At 36.8% G+C, this 17793-nt stretch overlaps 2 protein-coding genes across 2 annotated transcripts; one reads left to right on the top strand and one right to left on the bottom strand.

Moving 5' to 3' along the window:
• The first annotated feature begins 2417 nt into the window (after positions 1-2417).
• LOC115422449 (acidic mammalian chitinase-like) lies at positions 2418-5175 on the top strand. The gene is made up of 11 exons (XM_030138805.1): positions 2418-2442; positions 2530-2556; positions 2649-2853; positions 2928-2984; positions 3070-3235; positions 3310-3434; positions 3520-3643; positions 3717-3899; positions 4057-4173; positions 4297-4429; positions 4880-5175. Exons 1-11 carry the CDS (start codon positions 2418-2420, stop codon positions 5173-5175), a joined length of 1458 nt encoding a protein of 485 aa, XP_029994665.1.
• A 6302-nt stretch (positions 5176-11477) lies between these two features.
• Positions 11478-16877, bottom strand: pm20d1.2 (peptidase M20 domain containing 1, tandem duplicate 2). The gene is made up of 13 exons (XM_030137846.1): positions 16626-16877; positions 16426-16512; positions 15164-15399; positions 14972-15058; positions 14751-14884; positions 14494-14613; positions 14289-14364; positions 13682-13743; positions 13519-13597; positions 13348-13419; positions 13100-13265; positions 12911-13010; positions 11478-12067 (listed from the first exon to the last, which is right to left on the bottom strand). Exons 1-13 carry the CDS (start codon positions 16843-16845, stop codon positions 11938-11940), a joined length of 1569 nt encoding a protein of 522 aa, XP_029993706.1. The 5' UTR covers positions 16846-16877; the 3' UTR covers positions 11478-11937.
• Between the last annotated feature and the right edge of the window lie 916 nt (positions 16878-17793).

Genomic DNA, 17793 nt, shown 5'->3' with positions numbered 1-17793 from the left:
CTGTGATGCTGCGCTCTCATTGGCTGACATTCTGTGACGCTGCTCTGTAACTGGTTGATGTTCTGTGAAGCTGCATTCTCATTGCCTGACATCCTGTGACAGTGCACTCTCATTGGTTGACGTTCTGTGATGCTGCGCTCTCATTGGCTGACGTTCTGTGACTCTGCATTGTCATTGGCTGATGTTCTGTGACGCTGTGCTGTCATTGGCTGACGTTCTGTGAAGCTGCTCTCTCATTGGCTGACGTTCTGTGATGCTGCGTTCCAGTGGCATCACTAGGCCTATTTTAGGTTCAGACAAATTCAATATAATGTGGCCAGAATATGAGTTTACATAAATAATCATGTAATCTGTCATTTTTAACTTAAATTTGATCATAAATCTGTCAGTTTCCCTTCACTTTAAATGGTAAGGTACAGAGCCCCTTCAGTGCGTCGTTATCCAGCCGGTGCCTGTCACTCAGCTGCCGTTCTTTGTGTTTTCGCCGCCAAAGCATCAGCGAAAACGGTTCCAGGCAGGCACCAACTTTGAGCTGTGCTAAACCGGGGCCAAACAGTTGGCCCAAAATAATCCCACATTTGGACCTGCTGGACTGGGTTTGAGGGGACAGGCCGGTGACTCCCACTACCGGTGCACTGAACTGGGACACAGCAGACACGGACTGGAGGCTTTGGACTGTGAACCAGTCTGCAGTTCAAACAGCGGCAAACGATACTGGTAAGGTTTGTTTCTCAAACGCATTGTTAATACCTTACAAAAAGTCGACTTTACAGATTAAAGCGAGCTACAAACGTTACGGATGTTAAATCGCTAGCTGCTGGCATGCTAACAACAAGCTAACAATAACATTTCCGTGTTGTTTCCTCGGTAGGTTTATAAAAGTCAGAACTGAACCCAGTAGTTAACTGAACCGTGTTCCAGTAGACAGGGTTCTGGTTCTACATCAGGGAGAACATGTCCAATTAATGCACGGTTTCTTTGTTTTGTTTACAGTTGTTGTCCATGGAGGAGGAAGCAGATTCACAGCAACACCACCTGGATTTTTCTTCCCTTTTGTAAAGTTTTTTTTAAGCATTTTTGTTATTTGAGCTTTTTTTTTTTTTTACTTCAGTATGAATAAACCCATTTGAAATGCATAAAGTTCATTTTGTCTGTGTTTTCCTGTGCCTCACTTTAACTTGGGTAACAGTACTGCTCTGCTGACTTAAGTAATTCTCTGTTTACAGACTGTCCTTACATTATGTTTCTACTTATGTCATATAGAAACCCATATTTGTGTTTGTCGCCTGTGGATTACAACATAGGCTTGTAAACACAAGAGCAGCGCTTACTTCTGGGTGAGCGTCCCCCGCGCCATACCCTATCACGTGATCACGTTTTACGATGACGTCATGACCGATTAGCTTTTAGCCTATGGAAAAGCAAAGCGGGTCTTTGGATTCACCAGGTTGGAACCAGGTAAGCACGGGCTGTAGCACCGGCACCAAACGAGCACCAAGTTCTTTTTGGTGTAAAAGGGGTATGTATTGAGACATGAACTACCTTCCTCCATGTCATGGACAGCACATAATTCCATATCATATTTACACAGTTCTACATCACATTTAGAAGGCATAGGCTTTTGGAAATAGGCCAAAAATGGTGAGACACAATATAATAGGCAGCTGTGGTCAACTGAGCCTTCCCCTCAGTTTACATTCACTAATTTTGGAGAAAAGGTGATCATTGTTCATCCTTAACCATTAATATTATACATCATAGGTTTAAGATGATGTTAGACTCATCTGGTCAAATAGCTGATACAGTAATGGGATTGTATGTCACTGGAACTTGTACATAGATCATGGTTGGATTATCACACATTCTTGTTATATACTGTATGTTTTTATGAAAAATCTTTGGCTTTTCTAAGAAATTTAAAAGATGGATTCAATTCAACAGCCTAATAATTCTGTGTCAATAATGGATGTCAGCTGCTTCTTGGGGTCTGAGCCCCCCAAAGGTCAGATCCTAGAAACACCCCTACTGCAGCATCTGAAACCGGCCACAATGAACATTTGAAAGATAAACAGTACCACAGTGCTTCAGTTTCAGCTTCAGAGTTTGTCATGTCTTTTATGGATTGTGATTGTCTCTGTCAACTCACCATGTATTTTTTTATGAGCAAGTTTGTTTGTTTTTTTGTTTGTTTTTTATCAATTGCTCCTAATTTCAGGTGACCCACATGGGGTCCGGACCCCAAGGTTGAAAAACACTGGACTAACTGCATGAAGCAACAGCTTGGCATAGCAGTATTTGGGTAACATATTTGTTTCTAGTTAATAATTGTCACAGTTGTGTGTATTTTTCATCAGCAAAAGACAGCCATTATTTACTCATTTTGTGACGGTGTAAAAACTCATCTGAGCAAAACCACCATGAGCAAGCTAGTTCTAATTGCAGGTAAGGAAAAAGAAAAGGCTATTTTATACAAAGCTGTTTATCCCATTTTTAATTCTACATTTATTGACTACATCTATACTTTTAAAGGTCTCTGTATTTCTCTGGGTAGTTTGGGTGAGTAAAGGAACATTAAGTTTGTGAACAAAGTCTACATTTTTAGAAATGCAGTTAATGATTATTCCTTATATCTCTTCTTCCATTTTCAGTCTCCACTACCAGACTGGTGTGTTATTTCACCAACTGGTCACAATACAGACCTGAGAATGGGAAGTTTATGCCAGCGAATATTGATCCACACCTGTGTACACACTTGATTTATGCCTTTTCTTCCATTAATGAAACAAATATGTTGACAACTCTAGAGTGGAATGATGATGAACTGTATAAATCATTTAATGGACTTAAACAAAGGTTGGTCTCTCTGTTTCACATGAGCTAAGATGTTTGAGATTATTATTGGCAACTAAATGAATATTTATTCACAGGAATCCAAATCTTAAAACACTGTTAGCAATCGGGGGCTGGAACTTCGGAACACAAAAGTGAGAAATTAATATAAATGTGATTTATAATAAATGTATCATGTATGTCCATGTCACAGCATCATTCTTTTCATCAAATACACAGATTCACTTCCATGGTGTCAACTCAAGCCAACAGAAATACATTTATCCAATCTTCAATCAAACTACTGAGAAAATACAGTTTTGATGGTCTAGACCTGGACTGGGAATACCCCGCTGCAAGAGGAAGTCCTCTAGGGGACAAACACAGATTCACACTACTATGCAAGGTCACATCCACATCAGACTACGTGTTTTCAAATTTAACATGTAGCATAAAGTGACTTGTTTGTTTGTTGAACAGGAACTCCTGGAAGCTTACCAGGCAGAGGGCGCTGAAACAGGCCGTCCCAGATTAATGGTATCTGCAGCTGTGGCAGCTGGGAAAGGAACCATTGATGCTGGTTATGAAATAGCAGAGATAGCAAAGTACAATAATATAATTTTCCCAGATCATTTCAGAGGTTAGTGACCGTTGGATTTTGATGATTTTCTGCCATTTGTACTTGATCAGGTACTTGGATTTCATCAACGTGATGACATATGACTTCCATGGCACCTGGGAGAGGGTCACCGGACACCACAGCCCCTTATACAAGGCATCCCATGAAACTGGGGACCAGGTTTATTTAAATACAGTAAGTACAGTTTTACTCTACTATCCTCTTTTGTCACATTAATATTCCTGATTCTGATTTGTTCATGTCTCAGGACTTTGCAATGAGGTACTGGAGGGACAAGGGGACACCTGTAGAAAAGCTCAACATGGGTTTTGCTACATATGGACGCACATTCCTGCTGACGACTCAGTCCACTCAGCTTGGAGCTCCTACCAGTGGTCCTACTGCTGCCGGTCGTTTTACAAGAGAAGCAGGATTCTTGTCCTATTATGAGGTGGAAACTCCTTATTGAATCAACACCAAATGCCTGTGGTTATTTTGGAGCAGTCAGTGTTTATGTCAGTGCTTACATATCAGTGATGAAGTTTAAAGTCATGACGTACAATATTACTACATCAAATCAAAATGTGACTTATGTCTTTTTTTGTCAGATTTGCACTTTTCTTCAAGGGGCCACAGTGCATGAGATCGAAGAACAGAAAGTTTCTTATGCCACTAAACAAAATGAGTGGGTTGGTTTTGACAACAAAAATAGTTTTGAAACCAAGGTAATTTAGCAATTCTAAAACTTTATTGAATTTTAATCTGCAAATTCTGAACATCAAATTAAATGCAATGTGAAAGACTATATACCTCACTGTTAAAAAAAATTATCATCAATATTTCTGTAGGTCCACTACCTAAAACAAAACAGATTTGGAGGTGCGTTTGTTTGGGCCTTGGATCTGGATGATTTCACTGGACAGTTCTGTGGTGAAGGAAACTACGTCCTGATCAATTACCTCCGCACACTTCTGACGTCAGGTAAGAAGAAACTTTTCATGACAATGGTTAAAATTGTCAAAATTGAGAAACATCAAATTTTAAGATTATCTTATCTTAACATTAAAAACTAGGGAGTTGATCCATGGGGATCCATGGGTTCTAGATGTGGTAGTTTTTATGCTGTTGTGTATTCATGCATGCTGTACCACATTTGTCCACTAGTTACCACCAAAGCTTTGTGGGTAGAGCAACATGATTATGAGGCAAATGTATTCCTAAATTACTAATATGTCCCAAAATATGGGTCTTATCAACTTGCTGTTTTCGCTACTCTGTTCCTTGACCAAAAATACATAAGTTTGCCAACCTGCAGCAGTCAGCTCTTTCCGGACTTTGTGTAAATCCCGAGACACACATACACACATGCACACAGAGGCCACTTGGCTTTTATAATATAGATGTTTTAGTAACTTAAAATTGTTTTTGCAGATCTTCCTCCCCTTCCAGCAACTCCTCAAACTCAGACAGTGACTCCATCAACAGACCAAGGACAACCTCCCACAAGACCTCCCACTAGACCTACCACCAGACCTCCCACTAGACCTCCAATCATCCCCTCAGTCAACGTACCTGACAGCTTCTGTGCTACAAAGATTGGAGGGATTTATGCCAAACCTGATGCACCAAATTCATTTTACAGCTGTGCCAATGGGATAACATGGATCCAACACTGTCCATCTAATTTAGTATTTAGAGATTCCTGCAAATGTTGTGACTATGCCTAAAAACCTATATATTATGCTGCATCTTCTGTAACACACATTAGATAGATAAGGAGATGAAGAGCAGCAATGTTTGACTTTAAATTTGCTGATTCAAGATAAATTGATTCACTGCACTGCAAAACTAGCCATTTTTAGGCTTTATATTGTACCAACAAATAAATCTCACAAAAAATGTTCATTTCCTGTATTATTTACGAAGGATACATTCAGATTAAGAACTTTATTAATGAAAAAAAAACCCTGTGTTTTGCTTATTGTTTTAGCAGTTTGATATGCTCATCCCTTTTCAACATTTATCTGTAATAGAAGGAAAGTTTTATTGTGCTCATAAAAGTCATGTGACATATATCAACAAAGATAATTATGTGATATCACAACTTAGTTTGTGTGTTTCATTTCATTAGAAAAGGCAAAAGTATGCCTGAAGCCGATTTCTTATATAAATACATTGATCATGTGTCTCAGTAACTAGATATTAAATACCAAATAAGAAATAAATCAATTCTGTGGGTGTAAAACACCAACTGTTCACATTTAAAATTGTCAATTAAACTCTAATCTTCTATTGAATTTGCTGAACATTAAGGTTGGTCATCATTCTCAAAAGGTTCAGGTCAGTAAACTTTACTTCTGAGATGTCTGAGTCTAAACAACAGTACATACAATCATTTTTTTTTTTTTGTACATTTATTATTAATGCAAATAGCAGAAATTCATCAAACAAGACCCATTGTAGGTCAGTTGCTTAACAATGATTTATAAATTATAAATTTCAACTGTTACAGATGTGAAATATAACACTTCAATCATTACGACATTTTCCAAAGTATTTAATCCTGTGAAGGGTTGCAGGGGGGCTGGAGTCTATCTCAGCCACAATCAGGCGAAGATGGAAGACATTCAAGACTGATTAAGCTGTCAGGAGGCAACAGGCTGGAATCCAGGACCTGCTTACTGTGAAACAACAGTGCTAACCACTGCACCGCTGTGCCTTATGAGATGTCAAACTACTAATATCCTCATGTGCTTTTGCTTATGCGTACAACAAAGTGTGTAATAATACAGTCTCTGACAGCCGTGAGGTCTTTACATCTTAATAGTGAGTCAGAGGTAAGAATACATTTAATGTTTCAATTAGAACAAAAATGCTTTCAAAACTCTTAAAAAGGTGTGTCCTAAAGCACACCCAGAGAACAGAATGTTAGGTTGTAGGTTTGGTGAAACACCCCACCTCACCTCACTCATCCTTATGATTGACCTCCAAAGGAGAAAAACAAAAAAACTTGATCTGCCCTAACTTTAGTTAAATATTATACAGTGTAAAAGGCTGACAAAGTTGGCAAGCAAGTGTTCCTCCTAAATTGTTGTGGTTAACCTCTTAGTTTCTTTGCTTCCATGACAGTATGGCACATGTTAGTAATGACAAACTTAAGTTATGTTATTGCACTGCACAGAGCATGGCAAAACACCTGCTGCTGGTTTTAACTCTAGTTCTTTGAATGAGCTTTACTCTCAGCTAAGGACAACTTAACTCTCAATAAGGACAATTCTGTTCTTACAAAATATTCTTGTGAATGTTCTTTCCATGCAAATTTTTGCTCTCAGTAGTATGTTTTTTTTTTCCATTAACCAGGAATAAAACAAGAAAGAATAAGCGAAACAGTTGAAACACAAGACTCAAGTGTGACACTCCCTTCAGCATCAGTTTAAAGTATTCACATTTACATAAACCTGTCTTAAATAGATTTCCTCCATTGCTGGTAGTTTTAACCATTCCAGGTTATGAATTCCAACACACCAAGGTATGTACAATGACATAAGTATGACTTATAAAGTGTAAAAGACGAGCTGGTGTGGAGTCAAACTTAGGCCATGCAGTTCATCATTTCATTTTCTTCTCTTTTATTTCTTTATTTGGCAGACAAAGTGCTCATTAATCAACAGATAAGCTGTGATTGAGGCAGTTAGCCATTTTTATCTGCCATTCCTTATCTGTTGAAAACAGCCTGACAACACAGAAACAACCTGTAAAAGAAGATAATATTACAAGGAAAACAATTTCCATTGTGTTTGTTAAATCAGAGAGTACCATTCTACTTAGAAATAAATCAAGCTTTCTTTTTTTGCATTTGTTTTTACTTGAATTTTAATGAATCACACTAAAATTGTGTTGTGTACTGTATTTAAAAAATAATCACTATTGTTCAAAATAGTCTGTAAAAAACATATAATACAGAAGAAATACTAAAGACACCAGATATAACAATGATTTGACACCAAACATAATTATCAGTTGTTATTTGATACGTGTTATGTTTAATACATATACTTTTAATTCTATGTCTGTTTGAAGATGATCCAGTTCTGAATTCAGATGCAGATTCTACAATTTTGAATAATTTTTATTTCATTTTAATTATTTACCATTGGGAGATGTTACTCTGAAAAATAAACAATCACAGACATGTTGCACAAAAGTAGAATAATGTTCTCTCCACATCCTCCATCAGATACAGTGAAAATGTATTTCTCATCTTGGACCACAGACTTGAAGCAGAAAGGAGAAAAGGACTTGAGCACACTGACAGTTTGAAAATACTGCATATAATATTTGGAAAATTAGAAATATCGAAACTGTCACTGTTCTCCTGCTTTTTTCTCCTTTTTGCCTCAACGCTCCGTAACAATCTATCAAAATTAAAATGATTTAGAAATGAGAGCATATTTTAATTTCTAAATCTGCCATATGTATGATAAAGGGGGTTACTATGATGATAATACTGAATATTTACACTGAAATCCCATCCACTCCCCATAAGTAACTTCAAACCAATTGAACAGATAGAAACAAGAATCTGAGAAGTCTGTTTTACAGGTCAAAATGTCATCATATGTGTGTTTTATTGTGTTCACAACATGATGGGAGCTTTTCATTGTGATAGATATGATGTAAAGTAGCGACGGCATGTGATCTCAGATTATTAAGTCATTTGTGGTACTTGTTTGTTTGTCATTGTAACTAAACATGTGCGTTGTTTGGGTGTGTTTTTAGACATACAGTGTAATTAGACATACATCATGTAGTGATGCTACTGTCAATCATTTCTATTAATTCTGTCTCTATGTATTGTTACTTATTTAGTGTAATTTAATATGAATGGATGTGTCTACCTGTGATCACTCCCATTTCCCAGTGTGGTTCTTTATCTGCAGTTACACAAAAAGTACCAACACATTAAATTTTGGAGCTGATTCATATGGATGCAGACTAAAAAAAACACTGGAAAGGACCAGACTAAGTAAAACTTGGAATAGGAAAATTCAGTCAAATAAATAAAAAGAATAAGGATTAAATTCATTAATCCATTTGCAAACTATATTTAATGGTGTTTTCAATACGACGCACTAAAATTGATTGATAAAAATCAATAAGAGATTTGTTTAACAGGATGTCTTTGAAAGTAAAGGGCTGAGTTAAAGATAGACATAGGAAAATGGGGATCATCTTTATGCTATGTCACTGAATAAAACTATAATTCCAAGACAAAGGAAACCATAATTATTAGACAGCATTAATCATCTCCACCCTCCTCGATAATTAGTCAACTATTTTGGTGTGCCTCCCTGATAGATGTCCCAGGTTAAAACTGCACAGCCACAGTAAAGTGACAGTTTACACTTCTTCACTTGCATGTTTGTGAGTATCCATTTTATCCAAGTTCTATTAACTGATATTTTCACTACATATTTCTGTTGGTCTGTGTTTTTTTCATCCACTCCAGGTCAGACTAACAGAAAAGTGTTGTGTCTTAATTTGAGGATCATTGTCAGGTTTAAACTAATATATAAATTGAATCGATTCAATGCTATTTTGGATCTGATCACATATAAAACAAGAAAAGCACTCGGAGAGCGCAGACCTCCACTGAGACAGATCTTTTTGTCCAGTCATCTATCTCACTGTTAAGAAAATATGGGTTTGATGGGCTGAACCTGGACTGGAGATACCCTGGTGTCAGACCACAGGATAAACAGAGATTTACAAAGCTGTGAAAGGTCAGACACTAATTTTTTTTTTCGTGGCACATTCAGAAATATTCAGTATAGTGTACGCCATGATAATTATGCAGTCAAGTCCATAAGTAGTCCAACAGCGACACAATTTTGTAATTTTGCCTGCGCACACCAATGGGCTATGAATAAAACAATCAAGATGTGACTGAGGTGTGGACTTTGGGCTTTAGTTCAAGAGATTTAACAAAAGTATTGCATTAATCATTTAAGAATTACAGCCATTTTGAACCTAGTCCCTTCATTTTTAGAGGTTTGTTGCTTCAATAGCCTCTTCATCCTTGACAAGTTGTCTAGTTTTTGTTTAACTTGTGCTGTTTCCCCCAACTTGAATAAAGGGAACAAACATCTACTGGAGGTTTGGGTAACAGGATTTCACTCAAAAGACTTCCCAGGATGACTTTTCCTCTTTTTTTTTTCTTTTATTAAAGTTCAGAGGCACAGGTCCACAGTCATTTGGATGCACATGCACTGATGTAGTGGCAGTAACATTTCAAGTTGATCGAGGTGGCGCACTGATGCAAAGTTAAAAAATGTGTGTTCTTTCCAAAAACTTACAAACCTGATTGTATATCTTCCTAAAATTGCAGCATAAAACGTTCATATTTTTCTGTCTGTGACTGAAGTTTGTATGTTGACTGGTGTATAGGAGCTCAGAGAAGCCTTTGAAGATGAGGCAGCAACAACAAACAACACCAGACTGAGTCTTGCCGCAAGCGTGTCTGCTGAGGAAGCAATGATTGATGACAGTTATGAAGTCAAAAACATTGTCAAGTAAGACTGCACACAACTCTCAACATCGTCTCCGTGGTTGGATCTCAGCACGTTTTTATAAACTTGAGCTCCTCTGTGTTTTATCTGGTACTTGGATTTCATTAATGTCTTGGCGTTTGACTCCACTCCCACTACCACAATGAGTCCCACAACCACAACTGCTGCAACAACCACCACTGCAATTCCTACTATCACAACTACAATGACTACAACTCCAATTCCCACCACCACTACAACTCCTACTACCACAATTCCCACAACCACAACTCTTGCAACAACCACTTCCACAAAAATTCCCACAACAACAACTCCCGCAACAACCACCACAATTCCTACTACCACCACTACCACATCCACAACTACTATGACTCCCACAACCACCGCTCCCACCACCACTAAAGCTCCTACTATGACACCAGTTCCCACAACCAGCCGAATGTTATCAAAGCAGCTTGTGGGCATCCATAACACTTCAAAGGTCACATGCCTTGTACACTATTGAACACTGATGCAGTAATGTGCACATAAGGAGCACTAAGTCCATTAGTTTGACATCTCTGCAATATAACCCCTTTTTTATGAGTATTCTAAGGTTTGATAGTATCAAATATAGCAAAAAAGAGGCTTGAAATATTTATCGTATGCAATGATTCTACATATGAAAGATTTATTTAATTAAATTACATATTTATTTTTTCTGGATATACTTTTTTTTTTCTTCTTTAACCCTTTCATGCACTGTCCACTCCAGTGGACAGTTCTTCTCCAGCTGTTCTCTTGTGTATTAATGGGTTTTGTTGTTTTAGTTCCATATCAGCCAAAACAGTGGACGCTTATGCACCATCCCATACACTGTAATTCAGATCATTACTATAACTTTGCTGTTCTTGATAAACCTGATTTGCAGTAACATGTTTGAGTGTAAATCATTATTTGTTAGACAAGAAGGTTTTTTTTTTGCATATTATCTCCATGAAGTGAGTAATTACTAGCATTAGAATATGTTAAAATGTGAGAAGACATCAGATTAGCAGCATTAAAAATGTTTTTATTTCATTGTTTTCATATCACTTTCTGATATTGGGTTTTAAACACGTTTACTTCAAAAATTAAATGCATGGATATTTTTGTGACTCCATAGAAAAAAAAAACTCCATCGCATTGTTTTTTTCATGGCTAAACACTGAAGAAAAAAATCTTGACTAAGGTTCTCATAATTCGTGCATGAAAGGGTTAAATTCACCTGTGTCTCTCAAATCACGTACCATTATAGTATTACAGCCTGTAAATGTAAATGTAAATTGCAAAAAAAAAAAAAAAGTGTATAATTTGCTGTGAGAACATAACTGAGGCATTTTGCATCATATTTAAATTGAATGAATATTTCACTTACCAAAGCTGACATTCATTCTGACATTATAGCATACTTCAAACAGACTCTGGAGTCATCAACAACATACCACAAAATACATTTTAATGTCACAATCCAGCATTTTCTCAGTGAGCAACATCTTAATGTGCTGTCATTCAGCGTTATAAACAACAAAATTATTCAGCCATTTCCAGCATGTACCACCATGATTGCTACAGAAAATAGTATTTTTTTAGCAGTGCAACCTTTCATTTTTTTCTTATCTCTTCATCAGCCTGCTTCAAAACCCCCAAATGCAAAGCCAGTCACAATGTTTCACCCAGGATCATTTCATCACAAGATCAATACTGTATGTTATCGCATGAGAGCAAATTTACTTACTTAAAACTAGGTACTGAAAAACAACTGTACAATCTATCCTTAAAATCATTCAATTTGTGAAATACACAATGACAAATGTGTCCAATTCTGGTCCTGTATTACACTGGTGAAATAAAGAGAAGCAATGTAAACATAAAACAAAGGTGCCATTTAGTTTTCACTCTTTACAATTCATGAACAGAGGTGTGAGGCTCCGGGAGCTTGTTAATGTCACAGTTTTGAATAAGACTGAAGTAAAATGCTACAAGCTCCTCTAAGTTACTTTTGGAAATCCTTTCATTGATGCCATGGAATCTGAAAAGAAACAAAAAAAAGTCTCCATAAAATGCAGGGAAATAAATGTGACTTGCATCTTCAAGGCAAAGTAAGTCTGTACAGTGTAAATAGATCACGCTGATACATCACAAGTTTGAGATATAAACATGTGACCAACAGAAACAAGCTCCTTTTTGTTCAAGGTTATCTGATTTCTTCTTTGGAAGCTTCTTCTCTTATATAATATTGATCCATTGTTTAAACCTGCTTTACAGAAGACTCCTGTGTGCTTGTGCTCTTATAAAAGTTCATGTTGGTCTGTCTTGTGCTGATTGACATTTAACAGCTACATTAATAATGCAGGTGTAATGGAATTTGCTAATGTCTCGCAATTTGTGATTCAATGGTTGATGATTGAAATGCATCATGTTTCCTTGATGCATCTCAATCCATCCGGTGCTCAGTCCACTAAATTACTGCACGTCTATTTTTTCATCAGTTAAATCAAACCGCAAGAGTTTGCTGCCTACAGTTTACAAAATTAGAATCAGTGGGACTCCATTCATTAATATAACAAAAACAAAACTTGCTTCACGCCTCTACTTGCTTCACAGTAGTAGTTCTTAAGTAAACAGTCTATTAACAATAGCCTTGGTCACCTACATCCATGATAATGTATTTCTTTGTAGAGGTTTCAGGTTGGATTTTCTAGTAAAATCTGTATGCTCACTTGAGTTTTTCAGTGTCTAACAATGTATCACACTAGCTACTGTTTAATTCAAAAATACAGTCATGTAACACACAACACAGACTCCAATATTAACTTCACATAAGCCTATGAGCATCAACAAACCTTACGTAGGGAATGTTTAAGGTTCTTACCTCTGGGCATCACCTGGTTTAAACCAGAGGGGGGCAAAGCGATAAATATCACTGGTCAGGTCTTTAAAGTGTCGACTGTCGGTGTTTCCAATACAAATACCTGTGCAATCAAACATTATATCAAACAATGAAAAATACTTGAACATAAACTACTCCATTTCATTCAGTTGCTTATATCCATTTTTTTACCTGGAGCAACAGTCACTGTTGGAAACATGTCCAACACAGTTTTCTTAATGATCTGGAAACCAAAAGACCTTTCATCATAGGAGCTGACAGGCAAGGGATCAAATCCATCAACGAGTTCTATTTTAACTCGCTGGTCTCCCACTGTAGAATGGATGAGGTCCACAACCTGAAGGAGATGGCAGACACCCCAGTTAGTTTACAACATTCATGCTGAGCCTTGTAAAATTCCTCAGAAATGGGAACTCTACCTCTTGCAATGATTGTGCTGAGTGGATTCGCAGATTTACGTAAGCTTCAGCAAGAGAAGGAATGACGTTCACCTGGAAGGAGGCAAAAAATATTGCATATTATCAGAGCAAAATAAATTGTTTTCAGTCTCATTTTCTGTAAAACATCCAAGCTCTGTTCTGCAGCTGTACCTTCACTCCTGCATTAAACATTGTGACAGCAGTGGTTGTCCTTACAAAAGCATTGGTTTCTTGTTTTCTTTCCAATACCCTGCAACATAACACCCAATAAATCATATAGTACTAAAGACACAAATGAAAATTGAATGCTCACTTAATCTGATAGTGTAATTACCTGCCAAGGAGTGGGGAAAACAGCCACAAATTTGACATAATGAGCTTCATTGGGAACCTGAACTAAAGTAAAAAAATAAGTAACCAAGCAGAGTTCGGAGAAGGTCATGGTTTTAAATATGGTAGAAACTGCTTACAGTGGTCACGGTTACAGTGATCAGTCACATATCAAAAACCCTGAGACAAAATCATTCCACCACAAATGATGTCAATCAGCTATTTCTAATTTAGGTCAGTTCAGTTTATTTTAAATATGCAATAAAAAAAGGCAAAAGAATCCTACATTAGTGGCTAGAAATACAACAGATTAAAAAAAAACCCAAAACACCTGATAATCTAATAAAATGACTTGATTCACATATTTGAAAAGGAGTGGGAGGAAGTATAAATATGAGTAATGTTAACAGGTATCAAAATATCCATCTATATATTTGTCGATATAACTCACTACCAACAGCTTAAGGTAAATAAACAACACCTTTACTACTGAATATGGGGCTCACAAATTAAAGGTTTGGTTATAAATATCATCCACTTCTCCTGAACAGATGTGATCACTATAGGCAGTTTTCACCATAATATAGCAGAAGAGTATTTATTCCTCTCACCTTTTGGGCTAAATGCTCAAACATTCCACGTTCAGGCCCGAGACCAAAAGACCTTGGCATTGGATTGTCCTCTAGTCTAAGGAGACAGCAAGACAAAATAACACTTTAAACAAACAACGGTAAAACAGATTTGGACATGTAGTAGAGTACATGAACACAGAACTGTATCAAAGTAAGTCTGAAAAATCTGAAATGTTCCTCTTACCTTTTGACTGCTGCAGCTAAAATACCTATAGTGGACTCACGGGGAGGCATTGACGCGTGACCGGGGACCATCGACACACTCAGCTTAACTGTGGCAGAGCCCTTCTCACTAATCCCAATTCTTAGAAGAAAAATTGTTTTGGATATTGTCAATCCATCGACTACATTTACATAAATATTTTTAATGAAGACATTCAATCTTTTACTAAGTTTGCTTAATTGTTAATGTTTGAGATTAGAGATCAGTGGGTTTCTCACAGGGCAGCAGGTCCCTCCAGACCACTGATGACTCCATCAAGTATAGCCAGGCCCTCGTCCAGGACAAACGACAGCTGAACCCCACGCTGTTTTAATATGCGCATTATGTTCATCGCCCCATTGAAACCACTGACCTTTAAAAAAAAAAAAAAAAAAGATATCAAAGGACTCAGACACATGTTATCTCTTGAAATAAAAATTAAGGATACATTATTGATTACTTCTTCATCATGACCAAGGCCAATGTAAAATCCTCTGCGTGGGGCGTAGCCTTTCATCAGTAAGTACTCAAACGCTTGAAGAATTCCCTAGAGAATATTAAAAATATAAATTAAGCCCAGCACAAGAATTATTTAGTTAATAAAGTTTGTAACGTAAAGGTTTAAACATGCAAAATATCACTTTTATCTCACCACTAGAGGGCCCTTATCGTCTATAGTCCCTCTGCCATATATAAAGCCATCAATCTCTTTGGCAGAAAATGGCGGTGCCTCCCATCCATCAGACTCTGATGCAGGTACAACATCAATGTGGGCCAGCAGCAGGTATGGCACCAGGTCAGGCTGGGAGCCTTTAACCCAAAAGAGGTGGCTGTAGTTCGCCACCAGTTCATGCTGTACCAATCTTGAAGAGAAAATTGTAGGAAAAGCTGTAATAACACAAAGAGAAAAAGTTAAGTGCAAGAAAAGTTTACCGACTTGATAAGGCTATCACAAAACAAACACAAAGAGTTAGACTGCTGACATAGTAAGATTAGTTTTATACAGTTATATAATGCACTTTGTAGCTCTTAAGGTGAATTCCAAGAAAACACATGACCACTTAGAGGGGAAGAAATGTCACACCCCTTACTATTGTTATTATTATTATTGTTGTTATTATTATTATTATTGTTATTATTATTATTATTATTATTATTATTTTACTATTATTTTGACTTTTGTTTTAGTGATCTATTTTAATAAACTATATACAGCTGAGTTTGTAAGTTTACAGACCCTGACATTTTTAATGGAAATAGGAGTGATCAGGCAAAACACACTTCTTGTAAGATTTAAACTAAACTATGGATCATCTTTAAAAAAAATACAATCATTAAATAAAACATAACAGACAATATTTCACAAATTTTGCAAAGGTATGCAAACTCATGAGCACCACTGTAAATATACAACACTGTTATAAAATGTCTAGATACAACAGAAGCAGAAATTATTATTATTTTAAACCAACACCAATATAAGTGGAATACATCATAAGATTGATCTGCAAAACAATGCAGTTTTATCTTCACTGTACATTCTGCAACACACTCACAAGCTAAAACAGGGCTGAGATTTCATCATAGTTAATTTTTAACTGTATACAAGAAGACTGTGGAAGGCCCTAGCAGTTAGACTGTATACTCTGACCCACTTTACACGCTAACATTATTTCATCTTCCAATAAATAAAAGCCAGTCCACAAAAGGGAACCTGCTCGTATATGTGCATTAGCATTAGCTGTTTATTGTATAGAAATAAACGGTAAATGTAAGCTAACACTTAGAGTTAGCTACAGTTACAGTCGCACAGTTACAGCTAAGTCGTCTCCTGTTTGTCTCAAGTTATTTCAGACAAAAAGGTGACACATTTGTGACTTTAAAAGAGAAAACGGTTGGCACTGACAGCTTTACCTTTCCGGATGAACCTGTCGAAGTGAAGCAGTGCGGTGGTGTTGATGTCGGTCTCAGAGTAGGACACCGTGGGGATCCGGATACACTCTGCATGAATGAACACACACACCTTCCGTGACTGTTTAGCCTTGTCATTTCTCTCATTTTGTGTACTTCAACGCCTCAGCTTGTCAGTACCGAGCTAAACTACACCGAGCTACCTTTAAAGTTAGCAAACAGCTGCTCTCTCTGATGCTGGTCTATGGAAAACGAGATGTTACTGGTCTTTTCCCAGTTTGCCAGTTGGAGTCCGGCGTTGACATCCAGAGAGAAGGTCCTGATAGAAGCTATAGTGAGTAATACTACGACTGTAATGAAAAAGCTACTAAAAATAATCTTCAGAAACTTCAGTATTTTGAGCCTGTGCCCTGAGTCCGTCATTGTAGGTGTGTAGTGACAGCGGAACTCATGCAGGACTGTTTGAGCCGCAGACTGTGGACCAGAGCCACCTGCTGGTCACATGGAGCTATAGCACACCTGAAGGAAAACAATGGGCCTCATGCAGGAAACCACACACCAGAAGGGTTCAACTGATGTTAGTGCAGGAGCCACATACAGCCCAGTATGAGCCAAGTGGGCCGGACTGGGAAAATAACAATAGAATAACCTCGAAATAATGGCAACTCCAAACTTTGTCTATGTTTGTGGAAAAAGTAACATTACATTACTATCCTTTAAAAAATATGAATAAAATTAACAACCAGAAATTTCTGAAGAAAAATAAGTGCAATTTTAATATTATGCCTCATCTTATCATTTACACATGTGCATTACAACTTAAAGGTCACAGTGGACCTACAAAGCATTTAGCAGGTATGATATATACTTATATAAACATTTAAATGTATAGTTTTACATATCTAGAAAATAAACAGTAATTAATTTTATTTAGAATATCAACAAAATTTAATTTATATCTAAAGAAACAAATCTAGGAAAAACTGAAAAAACAGGATATTTAAAAGTGTGACATCATAGCTGTTTAATTTGAACTATATAATACACCATAATGTACTACATGGCATCCAAGCAACTGGTTTTGTAATTTATTTGATTGTGTTATATTAGTCTGTTCATGTTTTTTGTGAGAAATATAATATATATTTAAGTGAGAAAAAAAATCATGTCTAAGGAAACTTAGGAAAATGAATTATAATATAGGTTTTATATCAATAAGGAATTTGAATAAAAAGTAATGATTAGCCCTGAAGGGCTTGGAATAAATAAATCCTGACCTTCCTTCCTCTTCTCTGTCAATGTGTAAATGAAGGCATTATGTGTTTCTTCTTGACATGTTTGAAGTAAATTTCAATTTTAGTTGTGGTACAG

Source organism: Sphaeramia orbicularis, chromosome 7 (genome assembly GCF_902148855.1).
Source record: "Sphaeramia orbicularis chromosome 7, fSphaOr1.1, whole genome shotgun sequence".
NCBI lineage: Eukaryota > Metazoa > Chordata > Actinopteri > Kurtiformes > Apogonidae > Sphaeramia > Sphaeramia orbicularis.
This window is presented reverse-complemented; position numbering and strand designations above follow the sequence as displayed.